We start from the raw sequence: 18,254 nt of genomic DNA, 5'->3' as shown, positions 1-18,254 counted from the left end.
CCACTCATTGTTGAATTTGCAATTTCCTACTTGTTGTGTAACGTTTATGTCCAATGAGCACCGATACGTTTTATCTATAATTTCTCTTCCTATGACGAGGATTAAATCGCATTTACCAGTAGATTGTTGACTTGATTTGTGATGATGACTGCTAGCTAAGATTTAGAAAGTATGATGATGACAGTCCAATCAAAGCTACTGTAGATTTGATGTTATTTTATCTGTGGCCAATGACCTTGAGACTTATTGGACGGGCACTTCTAATGTAACTCTGTCAGCACCCAAGGGGCTTGAATTTTTGAGCTCTACCCTTCGATTTGGCGGTTACATAGTGTCCCCATGAGTGACAGAACACTGAGTCAATAACTGAGCAACTAGAGAACATTACCAACTCCTACGCTCCGTATTCTCTGCTGGTTGCCCCAACACCACAGAAAGCACTAAACTAGGCTGAAACACCTGCATTTTGGAGCTGCCTTTACTAAAGAAAGCAAAAAAGAGACCAAGTTTGTATGTGGTTTTATTAACTCAATGATTAATTTTTTTACATTGTTTGTACACTGATATATGACACGTATTAATGTCAAAAATAACATGGAAAAGGCAACCCCCCCGTTTATTTTTTGCTAAAAAAGGTGGGCCTCAAAATGACAGGTGGCCACTGTACACACCGCATATCTACATGTACATACTGGATTCTTGTCATAGCTAAGATACTCCATCTACTGTTGTACGTACTGTATCATTCTTAGGATATATTTTCAGTGTATATACACAGATTGCATTTGGATTACTGACACTGTTTTGGGGGGGTTGTTAATTGGATTAATTGACATTTCTTGTTTCATTTTTATATTTGTGTACTTGTTTGACATGTTACTGCACTGTTAAGCTCTAGTAACACAAGCATTTCCCTGCATCCGCTGTAACATCTAAACTGTGTACACGACCAATAAACTTTCATTTGATTTTGAATATGGAGGAACAGTAAGATATTCTTGTTCATGCAAGCTTTTATTCCAGCCCAGCGCTAACACCTGCTTCATGATCATTGAATACCTCGAATACCTTGACTACATCAAAAGCTTGCACACAGTACAGGCCCGTAAGTAATCAAGTTTAATAAAATGGCTCCTCCTCAACCTCAAACCCCATGCACTGATTGGCCAGGACAAGTCAAGTTAGGAGAGAGAAACAAAATAAAAGAGGAAAGAACCACAGAGAGATTGAAAGAAAGACCGAGTGAACAAAAAAAGGAGAGAAGAGGAAGCGACGTAAAGACTTGAAGTGACTCCCAGCTGTGCATCGGTAAGGGCCGCTCTCTCTCGCCTCCCTCAGAAGATGAAAGAGTCCACCTCTAAGCCAGTGTGAAGGGGAAACTTCCCCCAGTGCTAAAGTTGCTCCAGCTCTTTGGTTGAAAGGAAGCGTGCCGGAGCTCAAATCGGCTTTGAGAAATTAATCCCTGTATTGTGACTGGGGCATAAATAAACAGGGGACAGTGAGGGGACCTGGGAGTGTGCATGTGTGTACAGTGAGCTAAGGGACAACGGGGCTATTCTAGGTGAGAAAGTGTACACGCTCACTAGGGAGTGTGTGTGTGTGTAAGTAAAGAAGAGGGAAAGCTAGAGAATGGGTATAGGGTTAAAATGAAGGAAAAAAGGCTGAACAATCCTACTGTGTAAGAGCAAGAACTTCACTTACTCTTAGAACACGCTCTTTATTCCTTTTACGTCTTTCTCGCGCTCTTTAGCACAGGTGCAGCATATAACAGTCATAATGGCCTGTAATGCTCGGATCTGGCCTTGATATAATCATAAATCCCTCATTCACTCACTCTTCCTGATGGAAGAGACTCCATTATCACCAATTCCCCCCTCTCTCTCCATCCACTGAGAGGTGCACAAGTTCAGTCCTGCTTAAATCACAGCTTTCCATTGAGCTCAGATGAAACTGAGTGACCGCCATGTGGCTGGGAGCTCCCCTCCCGCTCCTTTTTATTAGTTCTCGCTCTGTTTGTATCAGCCTGACTGCAGTCAGACAATCTTCACCTTGGATCTATGCTTGTGTAGTAGTTCTTTCTATCGTGTTATTTTCCCCAGTACACTCATCTCAGTCATTATCGCCATGCCTTTGTCACCATGTTTCATCTCTCCCAATGCCAAGACCCACCCATCCTCTCTTTTTTTACCATCAAATGTACTTCCTCATCAACGGGTGATCTGTGTCTCATCCTGACAGATAGGAGATTTAAAGAAGGGCCATCCGACTGTTTTTGTGCTCAATCCCACTCAGCAAAACAGCCGTGGAGAATAATGTTAAACTGACATGGATCATTTTACCTTTTGGTGTTCGGGATAGAGGGTATTTGTTTGATTGACAGGAGGGAGTTATGGCTGGGCTTGAAACTACAGAACACGAAGCTGCTGTTTTAGAAAGGGCTCATATAGCAGTATGACACTGCCCCTTCGTGGTGGAATTGTGTATTACTCACATATGTTCTGTATGCAATGTCTTGAAGTGCCTACTTCATGCATTTAAACAACAAATACCAAATCTAAAACCTAACAAGGGGGTGGTGCAATATGGGTAATTGTTTTGCCAAAAGCCACATAAATAACTTTCCCTGGAACTTTCTAGTTAGTTAAGCATTAATTTAGCAATTTATCTACTACTGCTTTGTCTTTATTTTTTTGTACAAGAGGGTATCTGGATGTTTTGGATTGTCACCCATCTACGTTTCAACTCCGCACAGAGTAACTTAATTTAATGGTTCCCATACATTTAGTTTTGCATTCTACAAAGAACTGGAGTTGTTTCTTGAACATCTTCCTCTGATTTTTTCCCCCCCAACTAAATTACCATTAAAATAAGTGCAGCGAGTTTGATAACACGGCAGATTGAATCCCTGCTATGGTGGTATAAGAGAGTTTATTTATTTAAGCAGTCTGGCACCCCACACACTTGACCCCAACGTTTTAATCAAGCTTCTACAAGCCCATATTTTTGTTATGCCTTGGAAGGGCTCCTTCTGCTGTGACCAGTATGACAGCTAGAGTTAATGGAAACATCTGAAGCTGTAGCTCATTGTCTAATGTACACTTTAAACATCAAAATGCAATGCATCTCGTTTTACGTAATCCTGTCAAACTGATACTTAGCGACAAATTGAATTCCAAGGGAACTTGATTTGCCTGGAGTCTTCATGAATAACGCACCCTCCAGAAACGCAAATGAGCAGGTGGTCTCAGGGAATCTAAGCAGGCAAACAGTATTGTCTAGTTGTCTGTGATTACAGCGACGATGACAATGGGAAAACATGAAAAGGTGGTTGTATTTCTGTACTGTATTACCAGTACTACCCCCGGATCTTCATCTAGGCTACAAACAACCACCCCAAACAACAGCAAGCAGTGGTTCCCCAACTTCCACCACACAAATAAAAGACATTCACCAGAGAGTTGAAAGAGTTCACTTTGAGAAAAGTGAACAAAATGGCATATTTACATTAAAACAAAGTATTGTAAAATTTCACTGAATAATTCTAAAATGCATGGACCTCTTATTTCCTCATCCACACTGTACAGTACAAGTTGAACTGGCAAACCTCAACCACAAGAGGGCAGACAGTGTTATTGATGAGACGAAGGCATGCAGCATATCCTTCTTTCACTCACAGGGCACGCAAGTAACTTTCAAACAAGTTAGACTATTCGAGGGGAAGTGTAGTTAGGGTTTATTAATGTTGCTCATTTTAAATGTATTTTATATGGAAGACTGCATCCCTGAAAAATAGCCTGTTCCAAGTATAGTCCCACGTGCTTGGCATCCATTTTAAAACATTTAAACCATAACAATAAAGAGCGCTAAGATAACTACACAAAAGCAGACTTGACAGCTATTAACAACTATGTATTAAAAGAGAAATATACAGAGAATTTTTTTTTGGGGGGGGGGGTTCTTGTACAAAAACAAACAAAAAAAGACACTGAAGAGGTCATTCGGAGGATTCACACAGTGTTGTGAGGCGGTTCTGTGGAGAGAAAAGTGAGCGTGAGTTATGGTAACGGCTACTGTTTACACACACGGGTTTGACATAGAAATCCACTTCAACACCGCTCGATAAACATGAGTAATATGTAAAACGCCATCATAGATGGATGTGTTCTGAAAGGTGGAGGATTATAATAGATACCGCATTATAAAAACAACCATACAATGTGCAATTCACATTTCTATATAACAAAATGCATAGCATTTACAGTACTGAAAGATGGCATGGCGTTACATTCAGGGTTGTTCTGAACAAAATGAGCACATACTGTGAGAATTTACCATGAAAGAAGTACCTGAATGAACACACACACAACTCCTGTTTGTGCAAACCAAAATGACAATGCATTTCTCTAAAGTGCCTTGTGAAAGCTCAACACTTAGCTAGTCATGTTGGCAGAATAATAATCTTTTAAATGGCACACCCTGATCCAGATATGTAATTGGACCATAGATGTGCAAATGTAGTCTTTACTGTAATCTTTTCATTTGGAGATTTCGCCATAACCCGTTTGCTGTCTGCTATTACGGTTATGCATAACGCATCCCTTTCTCTTCTGTTAGAAGCATGACATATTGTATAGTTCTATTTGGTGAAGACCATACCTGAAGCAGACGGATGCTCCTCATGGCTGTCTCATCCAGCTGTCCCAGGTCCACCGTGTCCATCTGACTGGCCAGCAGCTGAATGCACTGGAACAAAAAAAGAAAAACTCAGGTCAGCAGAGGAACTTTCTTAACGCACATGAAATGTGCCAATCATGTCGACAAGTACTTTAGAAAAATATATATAAATAAAAAAACACACCCGCATACAAATGAGTGGATTCGGCTATTTCAGCTACACCCGTTGCCGACAGGTGTATAAAACTGAGCACACAGCCACGCAATCTCCATAGACAAATATTGTCAGTAGAATTGCCTTCCTGAAGAGGTCAGTGACTTTCAAGGTGGCTCCATCATAGGATGCCACCTTTCCAACAAGTGAGTGTGTCAAATTGCTGCCCTGCTAGAGCTGTCCCGGTCAACTGTAAGTACTGTTATTGTGAAGTGAAAACATCTAGGAACAACAACGGCTCAGCCACAAAGTGGTAGGCCACAAGCTCACAGTACGGGACCGCTGAGTGCTGATGCGTGTAAAAATTGTCTATCCTCAGTTGAAACACTCACTAAAGAGTTCCAAACTTCCTCTGGAAGCAACGTCAGCACAAGAACAGTTCGTTGGGAGCTTCATGAAATGGGTTTCCATGGCCAAGCAACCGCACAAGCCTAAGATCACAATGCGCAATGCCAAGCGTCGGCTGGAGTGGTGTTAAGCTCGCCGCCATTGGACTTTGGGGTAGTGGAAACGTGTTCTCTGGAGTGATGAATCACGCTTCACCATCCGGCAGGCTGATGGGCGAATCTGGGTTTGGCGGATGCCAAGGAGAACCCTACCTGCCCAAATGCATAGTGTCCACTGTAAAGTTTGGTGGAGGAGGAATCATTATACCTGGGGCTGTTTTTCATGGTTCGGGTCCCTTAGTTTCAACTTTGTGGAAGGCCCTTTCCCGTTTCAGCATAACAATGCAGCACAAAGCGAGGTCCATACAGAAATGATTTGTCGAGATCGGCGTGGAAGAACTTGAAAGGCCTGCAGAGAGCCCTGACATCAACCCCATCAAACACCTTTTGGATGAATTGGAACACTGACTGTGAGCCAGGCCTAATCACCCAACAACAGCGCTCGACCTCACTAATGCTCTAATGAACTTGAAACTCTGAACCCGCTCCACTATAGCCCCGTCAATGTGAATGGGGGTGTGTTCGGACGTCCTTTTCCAGTAGTCCACGATCAGCTCCTTTGTGTTGCTCAAGTTGAGGGGGAGGTTGTTGTCCTGGCACCACACTGCCAGGTCACTGACCTCTTCCCTTTAGGGTGTCTCCATCTTTTGCCAATATCAGTTATTTTTAAGTCTTGGTTCAATAGTTTATTTTTTACCCCTCCCTTAGAGATTGTCAGTTGGATAGGTTCTCTGCAAGGTTTTGTATATCTTAACTAACAGATGAGTTTCTTTTTCTGACTCAAATAGGATTCCCTTAGCATTGTGCTGATGACAATTCTTTCAGGTTGAAATTTCATGATATAAAACTTAAGTTGCATATATTTGAAAATGTCTACATTGGTCAATCCAAAATAGTTTTTTTTGTTGAATTATGTCATGGAAATAATTGTACACATGTAGCATAAACAGTCAGAGGGGCTAGTGAGGGTATTTAGCCAAGTCAGATGGTCGTGCATACTGTTCAGTACAGATCAGTCTAAAAATGGAAGGCTGCTTACCTCTCCATTCCCCACAGGGACATTGATGACGATATCATTACCGCCTCCTGAGATGGGGGAGCCGTTGACCGAGATACTGTAAACCCTCTCCTTGTGGCGGGGTATCCTCACCGCTGGGGTCTTGGGAAGCCTGGGATATATGACGACAACAAGTCAAGCAGTGTCCACTAGCACAGTGGTACCCAATGTTGCTTTTAGGGCATGTGTGTCCCAACTGGAACATTTTACTAGGGGAAAGACTGGATAGACCGTTCTCTAACAACAACCAGCTTTAGGCAAAAATTGTCATGGACAAGCCACAGAACATTACCTACTGCCACTTTACCTGGAGTCAAAGCGTGGTGTGATGAGAGGAGTAGTGCCCATGAGGGAACTGTCCAACATGTTCCTGGAAGGAGTGACTAGTGGCTTCCTACTGGACCTGAAGTGGCAAATTAATATTAGCAAGTAATTTTTGTACAACCATAAAACACACACAAAAATATTTTCAGATTCCAGCTGAAAGGGTCTTACTTTCTGATGGACGAGTTCCGCTTGCTGACTGACAGTGCTTTGGCTCTCTTTGACGTTGGAGGTTTCCTAGTTGATTTACCCTGAGAAATAGAGAAGAAATGGGCGATGAGGCAACAGTGCAAGTCTTCAGCTTGAGCTAGACATGGCTTGGTACTAATAATGACTTGGGCTATCATTTGGAATAAAATGCAAGAGCCTAAAAGAAAGGAGACTATTGAGGACTACAATGAGTCTGTGAAACTAAAACACAGGGTAAGTCTCCCTAACCTTGCAAAAAAAAAATACAGCACTAACCTTCTTCCCTGTGGCCGTAAAAGTGTTCTCCTCATCCTCTGAACTTGTCCTGGCTCCACCCCTTTTCAACTTTGCTGCAGAGGGGAGCAGAGTAACTTTAACATCCAGTGGGATTCAAAGGAGACACAACCTATAACAACTGGTATATAGCAAATACTTACCTTTTTTAACAGTCTTGGGGGGAATAGTATGGACTTCAGCCATAACACTCTCCACTTGGGCAGCCTCCTCTACTTTCTGGAAGTAGACAAATAAGAGTGAAGAGCGACTCTGGCTGGGTGGCATTTTCTGTGGTGTCAAAACCATGGCCTGACTTAAAAACCAACAGTTTATGAATGATTCTATTTTAATTTAGAAAACCCACCTTGGCATCCTCCACTGGTGACACGGGTGACTTTGGTTTCTCTGACCCTGAAGGGATGAAGGAGAAGTGTCAGTTCGTCAGATAAAACATATCTTTAACCCACCCTTCGCCAAATCAAAATCATATGTCACGTGTGCCAAATACAACCGGTGTAGGCCTTACCGTGAAATGCTTACTTAAGCCCTCAACCAATGATGCAGTTAAGAGAAATAAGAGTTAAAATAGTATCTACATTTTACCCAGAATAAAGTCTAACAAAAAAAAGTTACAATAAAATAAATAACAAGTGAGGCTATATACAGGGTTTTGATTTGATTTGACAGGGGGTACCGGAACAGAGTCAATGTGCAGGGTACAGGTTAGCCGAGGTAAAGTGACTATGCATAGATAATAAACAGCGAGTGGGGCAGCATGTAGCCTAGTGGTTAGAGTTTTGGCCCAGTAACCGAGAAGTTGCTAGATCGAATCCCCGAGCTGACAAGGTAAAAAAAATCTTTCTTTCTGCCCCTGAATAAGGCAGTTAACCCACTGTTTCCATGCCATCATTGTAAATATAAATGTTGTTAAATGACTTCTAGTTAAAAAAAATCATTTAAACATTTAAAAAGCAGCAGCCCAAAAGGAGAGGGTCAATGCAGATAGTCCAGGTAGCCATTTGTTTAACTGTTCAACAGTCTTATGGCTTGCGGGTAGAAGCTGTTGAGGCTTTTGGACCTAGACTTGGCGCTCCGGTACCGCTTGCTGTGCGGTAGCTGAGAGAACAGTCAGGTGCATGCTTCTTCACTTAGCTAGCCAGCTAACTTACCACAATGCTCAAGCCAGTTCATCTGTCTCACTGCCTTCGGCAGCTTGATCACAGCCATGTTGTAGAAGTTGTCTGCATCTTTCAGGAGGCTGTTTGTCTTCTCCTTCAGCCTTTCAACTACGGTTTTAACTGCAAAGACAACGTGTGATTGGATAAGTTACACCAAAGTGAATTCACAAACGGTGGTTTCTGTTCATATAAGGTTAATGGCTAGCAGCCAACTTGCATCTACATGTTCTTTGTCATCCATACCCTCACTGTCGAAATCTTCGAGAAAAGCCTCCAATTTGTCCAACTTGGGGTTTTTACGTTGTTTGGTCGTCCTCTTTGGTCGTCCCATGACTCTCTGTACATTGGTAACGTACACTAAATTAGTAATGGTGCTTGGGCTAGCAAAACAGGTCAAATGTTGCTAGTTACTGTTAGCTAGCCCCTTTCCGGAAATGTTGTTAGCCAGATTGAAGCTACTCCGTTTAAAAATGACTGTTTCATTTCAGATTTGAAATACATACAATGCAATGTTAATCTAAACAATGAGATTGTTTGACAAATGTAATATCATTGTGATTTACCTGGCGATGTTTTCTTTATTTTCTAGTTAGCGAGTTAATCCTGCTGCCTCCCTCTCTTTCCAGTTGGCGAAATTTTCAAATTTACACGCAGACGCAGACAATGCCGGAGACCAGCCAATGAGGATACGCTTTCGCTTGGCGTCATTTTTTACCTATAATTTCGAAGAACGTTCCTGTTTACGTCACTTGTCCTGAATGTGAACTAGGATGCCTGCGTTATTGTCGCGTAACCAAGTATTGAGAAAAAAAAGCTTGGAGAACAATCAAGAAAGTATGTAATTCAGTGTTGGCTGAATGCAAGCCTTTAATGGTTTCACTTGGAAACATAGAAGAGCAGTTGAGGGCGTTTCAAAAGATCAAAATCGCCAACACCTCTCTTCACACTTTTCCTGATCTGCACCAGCGTCCTCCCTTCAAGCTCCTACAGGGCAGTAGACATAATGTAAGATACATGGTAGCTCACTCCATAAACTCATGAGAGCTTGAACACATTTTGTAACCACATATGACCCTCTTATTTGGCCCTCTTATTTCTCTCCAGTCTGTGCGAGATGCTATCAGTAATCAGGTGTCTGGTGCGTTCCTGTTGTATGAGCAGAATCTCGACACCCTTGCTACCTACACCCAGAGATCTGCAGTCGCTCCATCCATCGCTTGGAGTGGCTTCGGGATGCGGGGCATTACTGTCACCAACAGTATCCTTTCTGTGTCACTGTATTACTGTACCATTACTAATGATGCACAATAAATGGTCATTGTGAGCATGCCACTAGACTGCATACTGCCGCGGAAGGCTTGATGCTGAAACGCATCACTTCCGTGTGTGGCATTATAAATCTTGAAATCTACCATTTGGTAAAGGTTGTTTCTATTGTTGATTTGTGTGAGAAAGATAGTCTAACATCATCTGCGTGCACAGGTTCCTGAGAAGAAAGAACGTGCTGCAGACACTGAGGGCTGATGACCCCTGCCTTCTGGAAACTGCTCCCAAGAGACATCTGGGTCCCTGAAAACAGTGAAGAAGAGAGCATATCAGGTAAACCTATATATGGTGCTCTATTTTCCGTATATCCAGTGCCTTCAAAAAGTATTCACACCCCTGGACCTTTTTCCCCATTTTGTAGTTACAAAGTGGGATTAAAATGGATTTAATTGTCATTTTTGTCAACGAGCTACACAATACTCTAATGTCCAAGTGGAAGAAAAAGGCTTACTTTAAAAAATATATATGTATGAAAAATAAGACACTAATATATCTTGATCAGATAAGTATTCACATCTGGAGTCAATAAAATGAATGAATGACATTGTATTTGTTCTCAAATCGCCAAATGGCAATCCATCCCTTATGGGATTAATTGACACATTTAACAAACACTATAATAATTCACTATGGTAATTAAATGATCATTCTTCTTCTGGCGTTCTCTGCATTGCGCACCACAAAAAGAGTGAAAAAAAAAAAAAACACAATACATAAGTCAATAAGGTTATTCAAACAATAATACACATACATACAGTTGAAGTCTCACCATACACGCCTTCCATCTCACCTCACAGTGTTCCCAGCCCATGTCCCCTGTTATTTTAAATAGAGTTGCAAACTTGTGGACACCTAAAAAGTAACGTACTGCTCTGTTATGAACATGTTAGTTTTTAAAATACCTCTTAGCACCCCACACTCCTGCTGAATAGTCCAGAACAGGACACACGCATGTCTAATACAGTTTGGAGTACGTGGCATAACCAATATCTTTGAGTGTTTTAGTTTTTCCTGGAACTCCCCCAAGAGCTCTACTCGCTGAGTCGGCCAGAGCAGACGTTGCTTATAGAAAGGTAATATGTTCATCAATAAAAAAAAAAGACCCAAATATTTATAAATGCTAGTAAACTTCAGAAAGTCTTCACCAAAACAAAACCGAAAAACACTTCTCTTAGTGCTGGTTTTTCTGAAATGCATTATCTGTGTTTTTGTCTGGTTAATCTTTTAATTGGTGTAAAAGTCTCCTGTCTTTTACACCAATTGACTGCACATGATAACATGTTCTGCAGGTCTTCTTCAGTTTCTGCCATCAAAATAATATCATCGGCATATAAAAGGATACTTAGCATTTCATCATCATATCTTACTCCAATATTTAACTGTTTCATTTATGTTGCCAAATCCTTTATAAACGAAGCAAACATGTTTTACACTCGAGGGTGTGGGAAACCAATCTGTACGATATTCATTAACACTCACACAAGCAATTGGTACTTTGTAAAGAGACTGGATTGCTTGATAAAATTTCCCATCAACCCCTGTCTTTAACAAACTATAGGCTAAAAGATCCCTATTTACAAAATCAAAAGCTTTCTGGAAATCAATTAAAACATACAAATGTAGGCTTCTCATGATGTAATCTATTTATTGTACAGACCGAGAAGATATGATCTATACAGGCTCTGGATTTACGAAAACCCTTTTGTTCTTCCACCAGAATGTTTTGGTCCTCCAAAAATGTAATTTGCCTATTGTTGAGGATGGATGAATATAATTTATAAACCATACGTAATAAACTTATGCCTCTATAGTTCAGTGGTACTCTAGGGTCATTTTTTTTTAAGATTTGGGAATGGGATTCACTATAGACTTTTTTCCAAGTGGATGGCAGTATACTGTACTCAAAACACATTTGGAGCAAATCATATAGGACATAAATTAATTTAGGGGATTTTAAAATCTCATCAGGCAGTTCATCAATACCAAACGCTTCCCCATTTTTTGCAGCGTCAATCACCTTCTTAACTTCTGCCGTAGACAGCTCCTCATTTAAATACGGGTTTACATACAGTTGAAGTCGGAAGTTTACATACACTTAGGTTGGAGGTTGTTCTTCAACCACTCCACAAATTTCTTGTTAACAAACTATAGCTTTGGCAAGACGGTTAGGACGTCCACTTTGTGCACGACACAAGTCATTTTTACAACAATTGTTTACAGACAGATTATTTCACTGTATCACAATTCCAGTGGGTCAGAAGTTTACATACACTAAATTGACTGTGCCTTTAAACAGCTTGGAAAATTCCAGAAAATGATGTCATGGCTTTAGAAGCTTCTGCTAGGCTAATTTACATAATTTGAGTCAATTGGAGGTGTACCTGTGGATGTATTTCAAGGCCTACCTTCAAACTCAGTGCCTCTTTGCTTGACATCATGGGAAAATCAAAAGAAATCAGCCAAGACCTCAGAAAAAAAATTGTACAGTCGTGGCCAAAAGTTTTGAGAATGGCAAATATTAATATAATATTAATATAATATAATATAATAATAATTTCCACTAAGTTTGCTGCTCCAGTGTCTTTAGATATTTTTGTCAGATGTTACTATGGAATACTGAAGTATAATTACAAGCATTTCATAAGTGTCACAGTTTTTTATTGACAATTACATGAAGTTGATGTAAAGAGTCAATATTTGCAGTGTTCACCCTTCTTTTTCAAGACCTAAGCAATCTGCCCTGGTATGCTGTCAATTAACTTCTGGGCCACATCCTGACTGATGGCAGCCCATTCTTGCATAATCAATGTTTGGAGTATGTCAGAATTTGTGGGTTTTTGTTTGTCCACCCGCCTCTTGAGGATTGACCACAAGTTCTCAATGGGATTGAGGTTTCCTGGCCATGGACCCAAAATATTGATGTTTTGTTCCCCGAGCCACTTAGTTATCACTTTTGCCTTATGGCAAGGTGCTCCATCATGCTGGAAAAGATATTGTTCGTCACCAAACTGTTCCTGGATGTTTGGGAGGATGTGTTGGTACCATTCTTTATTCATGGCTTTGTTCTTAGGCAAAATTGTGAGTGAGCCCACTCCCTTGGCTGAGAAGCAGCCCCACACATGAATGGGATGCTCAGGATGCTTTACTGTTGGCATGACACAGGACTGATGGTAGCGCTCACCTTGTCTTCTCCGGACAAGCTTTTTTCCGGAGGCCCCAAACAATCGGAAAGTGGACTTTTCCCCAGTCCTCAGCAGTCCAATCCCTGTACCTTTTGCAGAATATCAGTCTGTCCCTGATGTTTTTCCTGGAGAGAAGTGGCTTCTTTGCTGCCCTTCTTGACACCAGGCCATCCTCATAAAGTCTTCGCTTCACTGTGCGTGCAGATGCACTCACACCTGCCTGCTGCCATTCCTGAACAAACTCTGTACTGGTGGTGCCCCAATCCCGCAGCTGAATCAACTTTAGGAGACGGTCCTGGCGCTTGCTGGACTTCCTTGGGTGCCCTGCTGCCTTCTTCACAACACTTGAACCACTCTCCTTGAAGCTCTTGATGATCTGATAAATGGTTGATTTAGGTGCAATCTTACTAGCAGCAATACCCTTGCCTGTGAAGCCCTTTTTGTGCAAAGCAATGATGATGGCACGTGTTTTCTTGCAGGTAACCATGAATGACAGAGGAAGAACAATGATTCCAAGCACCACCCTCCTTTTGAAGCTCCCAGTCTGTTATTCGAACTCAATCAGCATGACAGGGTGATCTCCAGCCTTGTCCTCGTCAACACTCACACCTGTGTTAAAGAGAGAATCACTGACATGATGTCACCTGGTCCTTTTGTGGCAGGGCTGAAATGCAGTGGAAATGTTTTGGGGGGGATTCAATTCATTTGCATGGCAAAGAGGGACTTTGCAATTCATTGCAATTCATCTGATCACTCTTCATAACATTCTGGAGTATATGCAAATTGCCATCATACAAACTGAGGCAGCAGACTTTGTGAAATTAATATTTGTGTCATTCTCAAAACTTTTGGCCATGACTGCAGACCTCCACAAGTCTGGTTCATCCTTGGGAGCAATTTCAAACGCCTGAAGTTACCACATTCATCTGTGCAAACAATAGTAAGCAAGTACAAACACCATGGGACCACACAGCCATCATACCGCTCAGGAAGGAGATGCGTTCTGTCTCCTAGAGAATAACGTACTTTGGTGCGAAAAGTACAAATCAACAGCAAAGGATCTTGTGAAGATGCTGGAGGAAACAGGTACAAAAGTATCTATATCCACAGTAAGCCAGACTACGGTTTGCAACTGCACATGTGGACAAAGATCATACTTTTTGGAGAAATGTCCTCGGGTCTGATGAAACAGGAGGCTTGCACGCCAAAGAACACCATCCCAACTGTGAAGCACCGGGGTGGCAGCATCATGTTGTGGGGGTGCTTTGCTGCAGGAGGGACTGGTGCTCGTCACAAAAGAGATGGCATCATGAAGATGGAAAATTCTGTGGATATATTGAAGCAACATCTCAAGACATCAGTCAGGAAGTTAAAGCTTGGTCGCAAATGGGTTTTCCAAATGGACAATGACCCCAAGCATACTTTCAAAGTTGTGGCAAAATGGCTTAAGGACAACAAAGTCAAGGTATTGGAGTGGCCATCACAAAGCCCTGACCTCAAGCCCATAGAACCTTTGTGGGCAGAACTGAAAAAGCGTGTGCGAGCAAGGAGACCTTCAACCCTGACTCAGTTACACCAGCTCTGTCAGGAGGAATGGGCCAAAATTCACCCAACTTATTGTGGGAAACGTTTGACCCAAGTTAAACAATTTAAAGGCAATGCTACCAAATACTAATTGAGTGTATGTAAACTTCTGACCCACTGGGAATGTGATGAAAGACATAATAATAATTTTCTCAACTATTATTCAGACATTTCATATTCTTAAAATAAAATGGTGCTCCTAACTGACCTAAGACAGTGGATTTTTACTAAGATTAAATGTCAGGAATTGTGAAAAACTGAGTTTAAATGTATTTGGCTAAGGTGTATGTGAACGACCGACTTCAAATGTAGATAAGAGGTGTTGGGGAAAAATCATAATTAGTTGGTAACATAGGTAAGATGTTTTATATTCATCATATGTTTGTAAGTTACTTCTCATCAATGTTATTTTTGTATAATACTGTGGCGGGGTTGCAGTATCTGTTCTCTGTCAAGACTAAGTTGTTTGGGCTGGAGAGAGGGGAGAGGTCAAGCGTGTATCTCTTGGCTCCACAATGTCTGTGTGCCAGTCAGTGTGTCTCTGTGATCTTGTCAAGATAGGATGGATTTGATATATGCCTGTTGATGTGAGGATTTGTTTAAGTTCTGAGTTTGAGAAAATAACATAGTTTAGGAGACAAAGCTGAACGATAAATTATGCCAATGCTGTCTGGCTATGTGTGTCTTTGCTATAAAGGATCTCAGTTGCAATGTGTAAGGGACTCTCAGAGAATTCATTTATAGACACTGAATTGATCTGAGAGTCACAAGGTTGTGATGGAGCTCATATAATTAAAGATGGACTTTGTGATAACTGTGGTTTGCTCTCATGATTTGGTAAATACAGGAAATTTCCACAACGGAGGGTTCTAGCATTGTATTTTCCAATTTAGTTCTCAGGAAACATACATCTTTATTAAAATCTTCCTCAAAATGTCACATTTTCATTACCTGAGAACAAGCAAGCAAACCCCTTCTCCCACTCCTTAAGTACCTGTGTAATATCAGAATTCAGTCCCCTGTGCTCTTCCATGAATTCCATTGGAATTTTCTTATGTCGTTTTGGTCTTAACTTGTTTATTTGACTCCAAAACTGTTGAGGATTTCTTGTCTGTATCTCCTCAAGGTGTAATAACTGCCCTCTCTGATATCTCCGTTTAAAAAGGCGCAGTCTTTCATCAAACACATGCTGTTTTTTCTTAAATTTCTTCCTACACTGTTCTCTTGTATTCCTATCTTTACACTGTATAAATAAGTACTCAGCCTTCCTTGCACATTACTGACCATAGATCCCTTAACTCATCATTCCAATAAGGCTTGTTCGGCTTGTTTTCTTTATTCACATTTTTCAGAATATATATTATCACAAAATGTTTCATAACACACATCTAAATCAAATGTTGTTTCGATGAGTTCCATCAGAGCTCTACATGCCATTTCAGAACATAGAAAGTCATTTTGGCACATTTCTTTTCTTACATTTAGGCCTATGTGGGGTATGTATATTTTGCCCCGTGTAATGCACAACAATACCTGGTTGAGAAAGTTTGTGGCCAACAGAAAATATCATAAATAAGAAAGAGTGATCAGGAAGTCTACTTTTTTTTCTCCAATTAAGTCAAAACATCTGCATTCTTCAACCATCAGTATAGGAGATAACACCTTAAATCCCAAACAAGTTTCTATTCTAGACAGTTGTATAGTCCACCACAGCTTTTCCTTTGCCCGATATGGATGTAAAGCTGTCGCTTAAGGGTCATAACCTTCCATTACAGATACACATTTTAGTCACAAAGAAATTATTTTAAGAGTCACAAAGGAATTCAACCCGCAATGGACGATCATCAATATCATTTATATAGTCATCTAACCTCCCAATTCGACTGTTAAGATCCCCACATATGTAAATAGCATCTGCTTTTGTATATAGGTATATTTGACTTAACAAATGACCATCTCTACCCCATGTGGACTGTTCAGGTGGCAAATAGCATGAAAACACAACGAAATAATCTGACTACCTATGTTCAAAGCGCAAACCAATAATTCCTTCTATGGCTTTATCGATCATTTCAATTTGATATGCTTTCATCTTATCAGACTTTACACATATTCCCTTTCACGTGAGTGTCCCTGTTGTGTCCATACCATACATACCCTTCAATATCGATAGTTTCTTGCCGACGCAAATGCTTTTCATTTATTGAGATAATGTCTGGGTTTAAGGATTTTAGTATTGTTATTCGTAATTTATTGTTCTGTGTGGTCCATCCGTTCACATTCCAATGTACTATTGAAATCGAATCTCGTAGGGGATGGGAAGCCCCTCGGTATGTAGTAGGTCTGCCCACCCCCTGTCCACGTTGTCCTCTCCGTGTATTTCTCTCAGCAGCGTCTTGAAGTTCAGTTCTAAGGCGATCAGTGTGGGACTTGGCTGATCGAAGGAAGACTGTTATAATCAGGATGGTCTCGCAGCTTTTGTTTTTTTTCCCGTAACAGAGCCACTTTCTCCTCCACAGACCGACGCTCCACCTTCACAAGCCCGGGACCTTTACCTCTCTCCATCATCCTCTCAACTGCAATCACCTGTTTCGCAGCCTAGGCCTACCAATATCAACCCGTTTCACTTTGAAGATTAGGTCCTCGTTTTCATCAGCAGGCAGTCCTACCACTATTATAGACACGTCTGGGTCGAATGTTGTTTAGCCAGATTACTCGCCAAACAACCCCCGACAAGTATGTCTATTGACTTTCACCCTCAACTGGGTTTCAGCTTTTTCATTTTTTTATTAATTTGTAAACATTTCTAAAAACATAATTCCACTTTGAAATTATGGGGTATTGTGTGGCACATGTTCGAATCACCGGCGATTTACAGCTGTGAGTTTTCTGGGTAAGTCTAAGAGCTTTGCCCACCTAGATTGTACAATATTTGACCATTATTCTTAAACAAATTATTCAAGCTCTGTCATGTTGGTTGTTGATAATTGCTACACAGCCATTTTCAAATCTTGCCATAGCCATTTTCAAGCCGATTTAAGTCAAAACTGTAACTAGGCCACTCATGAACATTCAATGTTTTCTTGGTAAGCAACTCCAGTGTGTATTTGGCCTCATGTTTTCGATAATTGTCCTGCTGAAATGGGAGTTAGTCTCCCTGTGTCTGTTGGAAAGCAGACAGAACCAAGTTTTTTCTCTAGGAGTTTGCATGTGCTTAGCTCTATTCCATTTATTTTTTAAAAACTAGTCCTTGACAATGACAAGTATACCCATACCATGATGCAGCCAGCACCATGTTTGAAAATATGAAGAGTGGTACTCATTGATGTGTTGTTGGATTTGCCCCAAACATATCACTTTGAATTCAGGACAAAAAGTACATTCCTGTGCCACATTTTTTGCAGTATTACTTTTGTACCATATTGCAAGCAGGATGCATGTTTTTGAATATTTTTTTATTCTGTACAGGCATCCTTTTCACTCTGTCATATATGTTAGTATTGTTGAGTAACTACAATGTTGTTGATCCATCGTCAATCACAGCCATCAAATTCTGTAACCGTTTTAAAATCACCATAGGCTTCATAGTGAAATCCTTGAGCAGTTTCTTTCCACTCCAGCAACTGAGTTAGGAAGGACGCCTGTATCTTTGTAGTGACTGGGTGTATTGATACACCATCCAAAGTGTAGTCAATACTGTAACTGCACCATCTACCAATAGGTGCCCTTCTTTGCGAACCACTGGAAAACATTCCTGGTCGAATCTGTGCTTGAAATTCACTGCTCGACTGAGGGACCTTACAG

The 18,254-nt window shown here is 41.0% G+C and overlaps 1 protein-coding gene and 1 long non-coding RNA gene across 2 annotated transcripts; one reads left to right on the top strand and one right to left on the bottom strand.

Moving 5' to 3' along the window:
- Nucleotides 1-534: 534 nt before the first annotated feature.
- On the bottom strand, nt 535-9,058 carry LOC112264879 (borealin). Its single transcript, XM_024441774.2, has 11 exons — nt 8,922-9,058; nt 8,602-8,695; nt 8,350-8,478; nt 7,545-7,591; nt 7,342-7,417; nt 7,181-7,254; nt 6,887-6,966; nt 6,699-6,794; nt 6,374-6,503; nt 4,657-4,743; nt 535-4,030 (listed from the first exon to the last, which is right to left on the bottom strand). The coding sequence occupies exons 2-11, from the start codon at nt 8,687-8,689 to the stop codon at nt 3,995-3,997; spliced, it is 843 nt and encodes a 280-aa protein (XP_024297542.1). The 5' UTR covers nt 8,690-8,695; nt 8,922-9,058; the 3' UTR covers nt 535-3,994.
- A 25-nt stretch (nt 9,059-9,083) lies between these two features.
- On the top strand, nt 9,084-17,383 carry LOC121839065. Its single transcript, XR_006078617.1, has 3 exons — nt 9,084-9,363; nt 9,463-9,957; nt 16,970-17,383. It is a non-coding gene; the product is annotated as an uncharacterized LOC121839065 (long non-coding RNA).
- The last annotated feature ends 871 nt before the right edge of the window (nt 17,384-18,254 follow it).

This window comes from Oncorhynchus tshawytscha, linkage group LG13 (genome assembly GCF_018296145.1).
Source record: "Oncorhynchus tshawytscha isolate Ot180627B linkage group LG13, Otsh_v2.0, whole genome shotgun sequence".
NCBI classification, from domain to species: Eukaryota; Metazoa; Chordata; class Actinopteri; order Salmoniformes; family Salmonidae; genus Oncorhynchus; species Oncorhynchus tshawytscha.
The sequence above is the reverse complement of the archived record's forward strand: the minus strand, read 5'-3'. Positions and strand labels throughout refer to the sequence as shown.

Bases quoted from the DNA above. Each gene is read 5' to 3' on its own strand.
- LOC112264879 (XM_024441774.2), bottom strand. From the start codon at position 8,689: ATGGGACGACCAAAGAGGACGACCAAACAACGTAAAAACCCCAAGTTG. The intron at 7,592-8,349 runs GTAAGTTAGCTG...TCATCCCTTCAG, and splicing joins GAACTGGCTTGAGCATTGTG to GGTCAGAGAAACCAAAGTCA. The intron at 6,504-6,698 runs GTAAAGTGGCAG...CATATATCCCAG, and splicing joins ACACCACGCTTTGACTCCAG to GCTTCCCAAGACCCCAGCGG.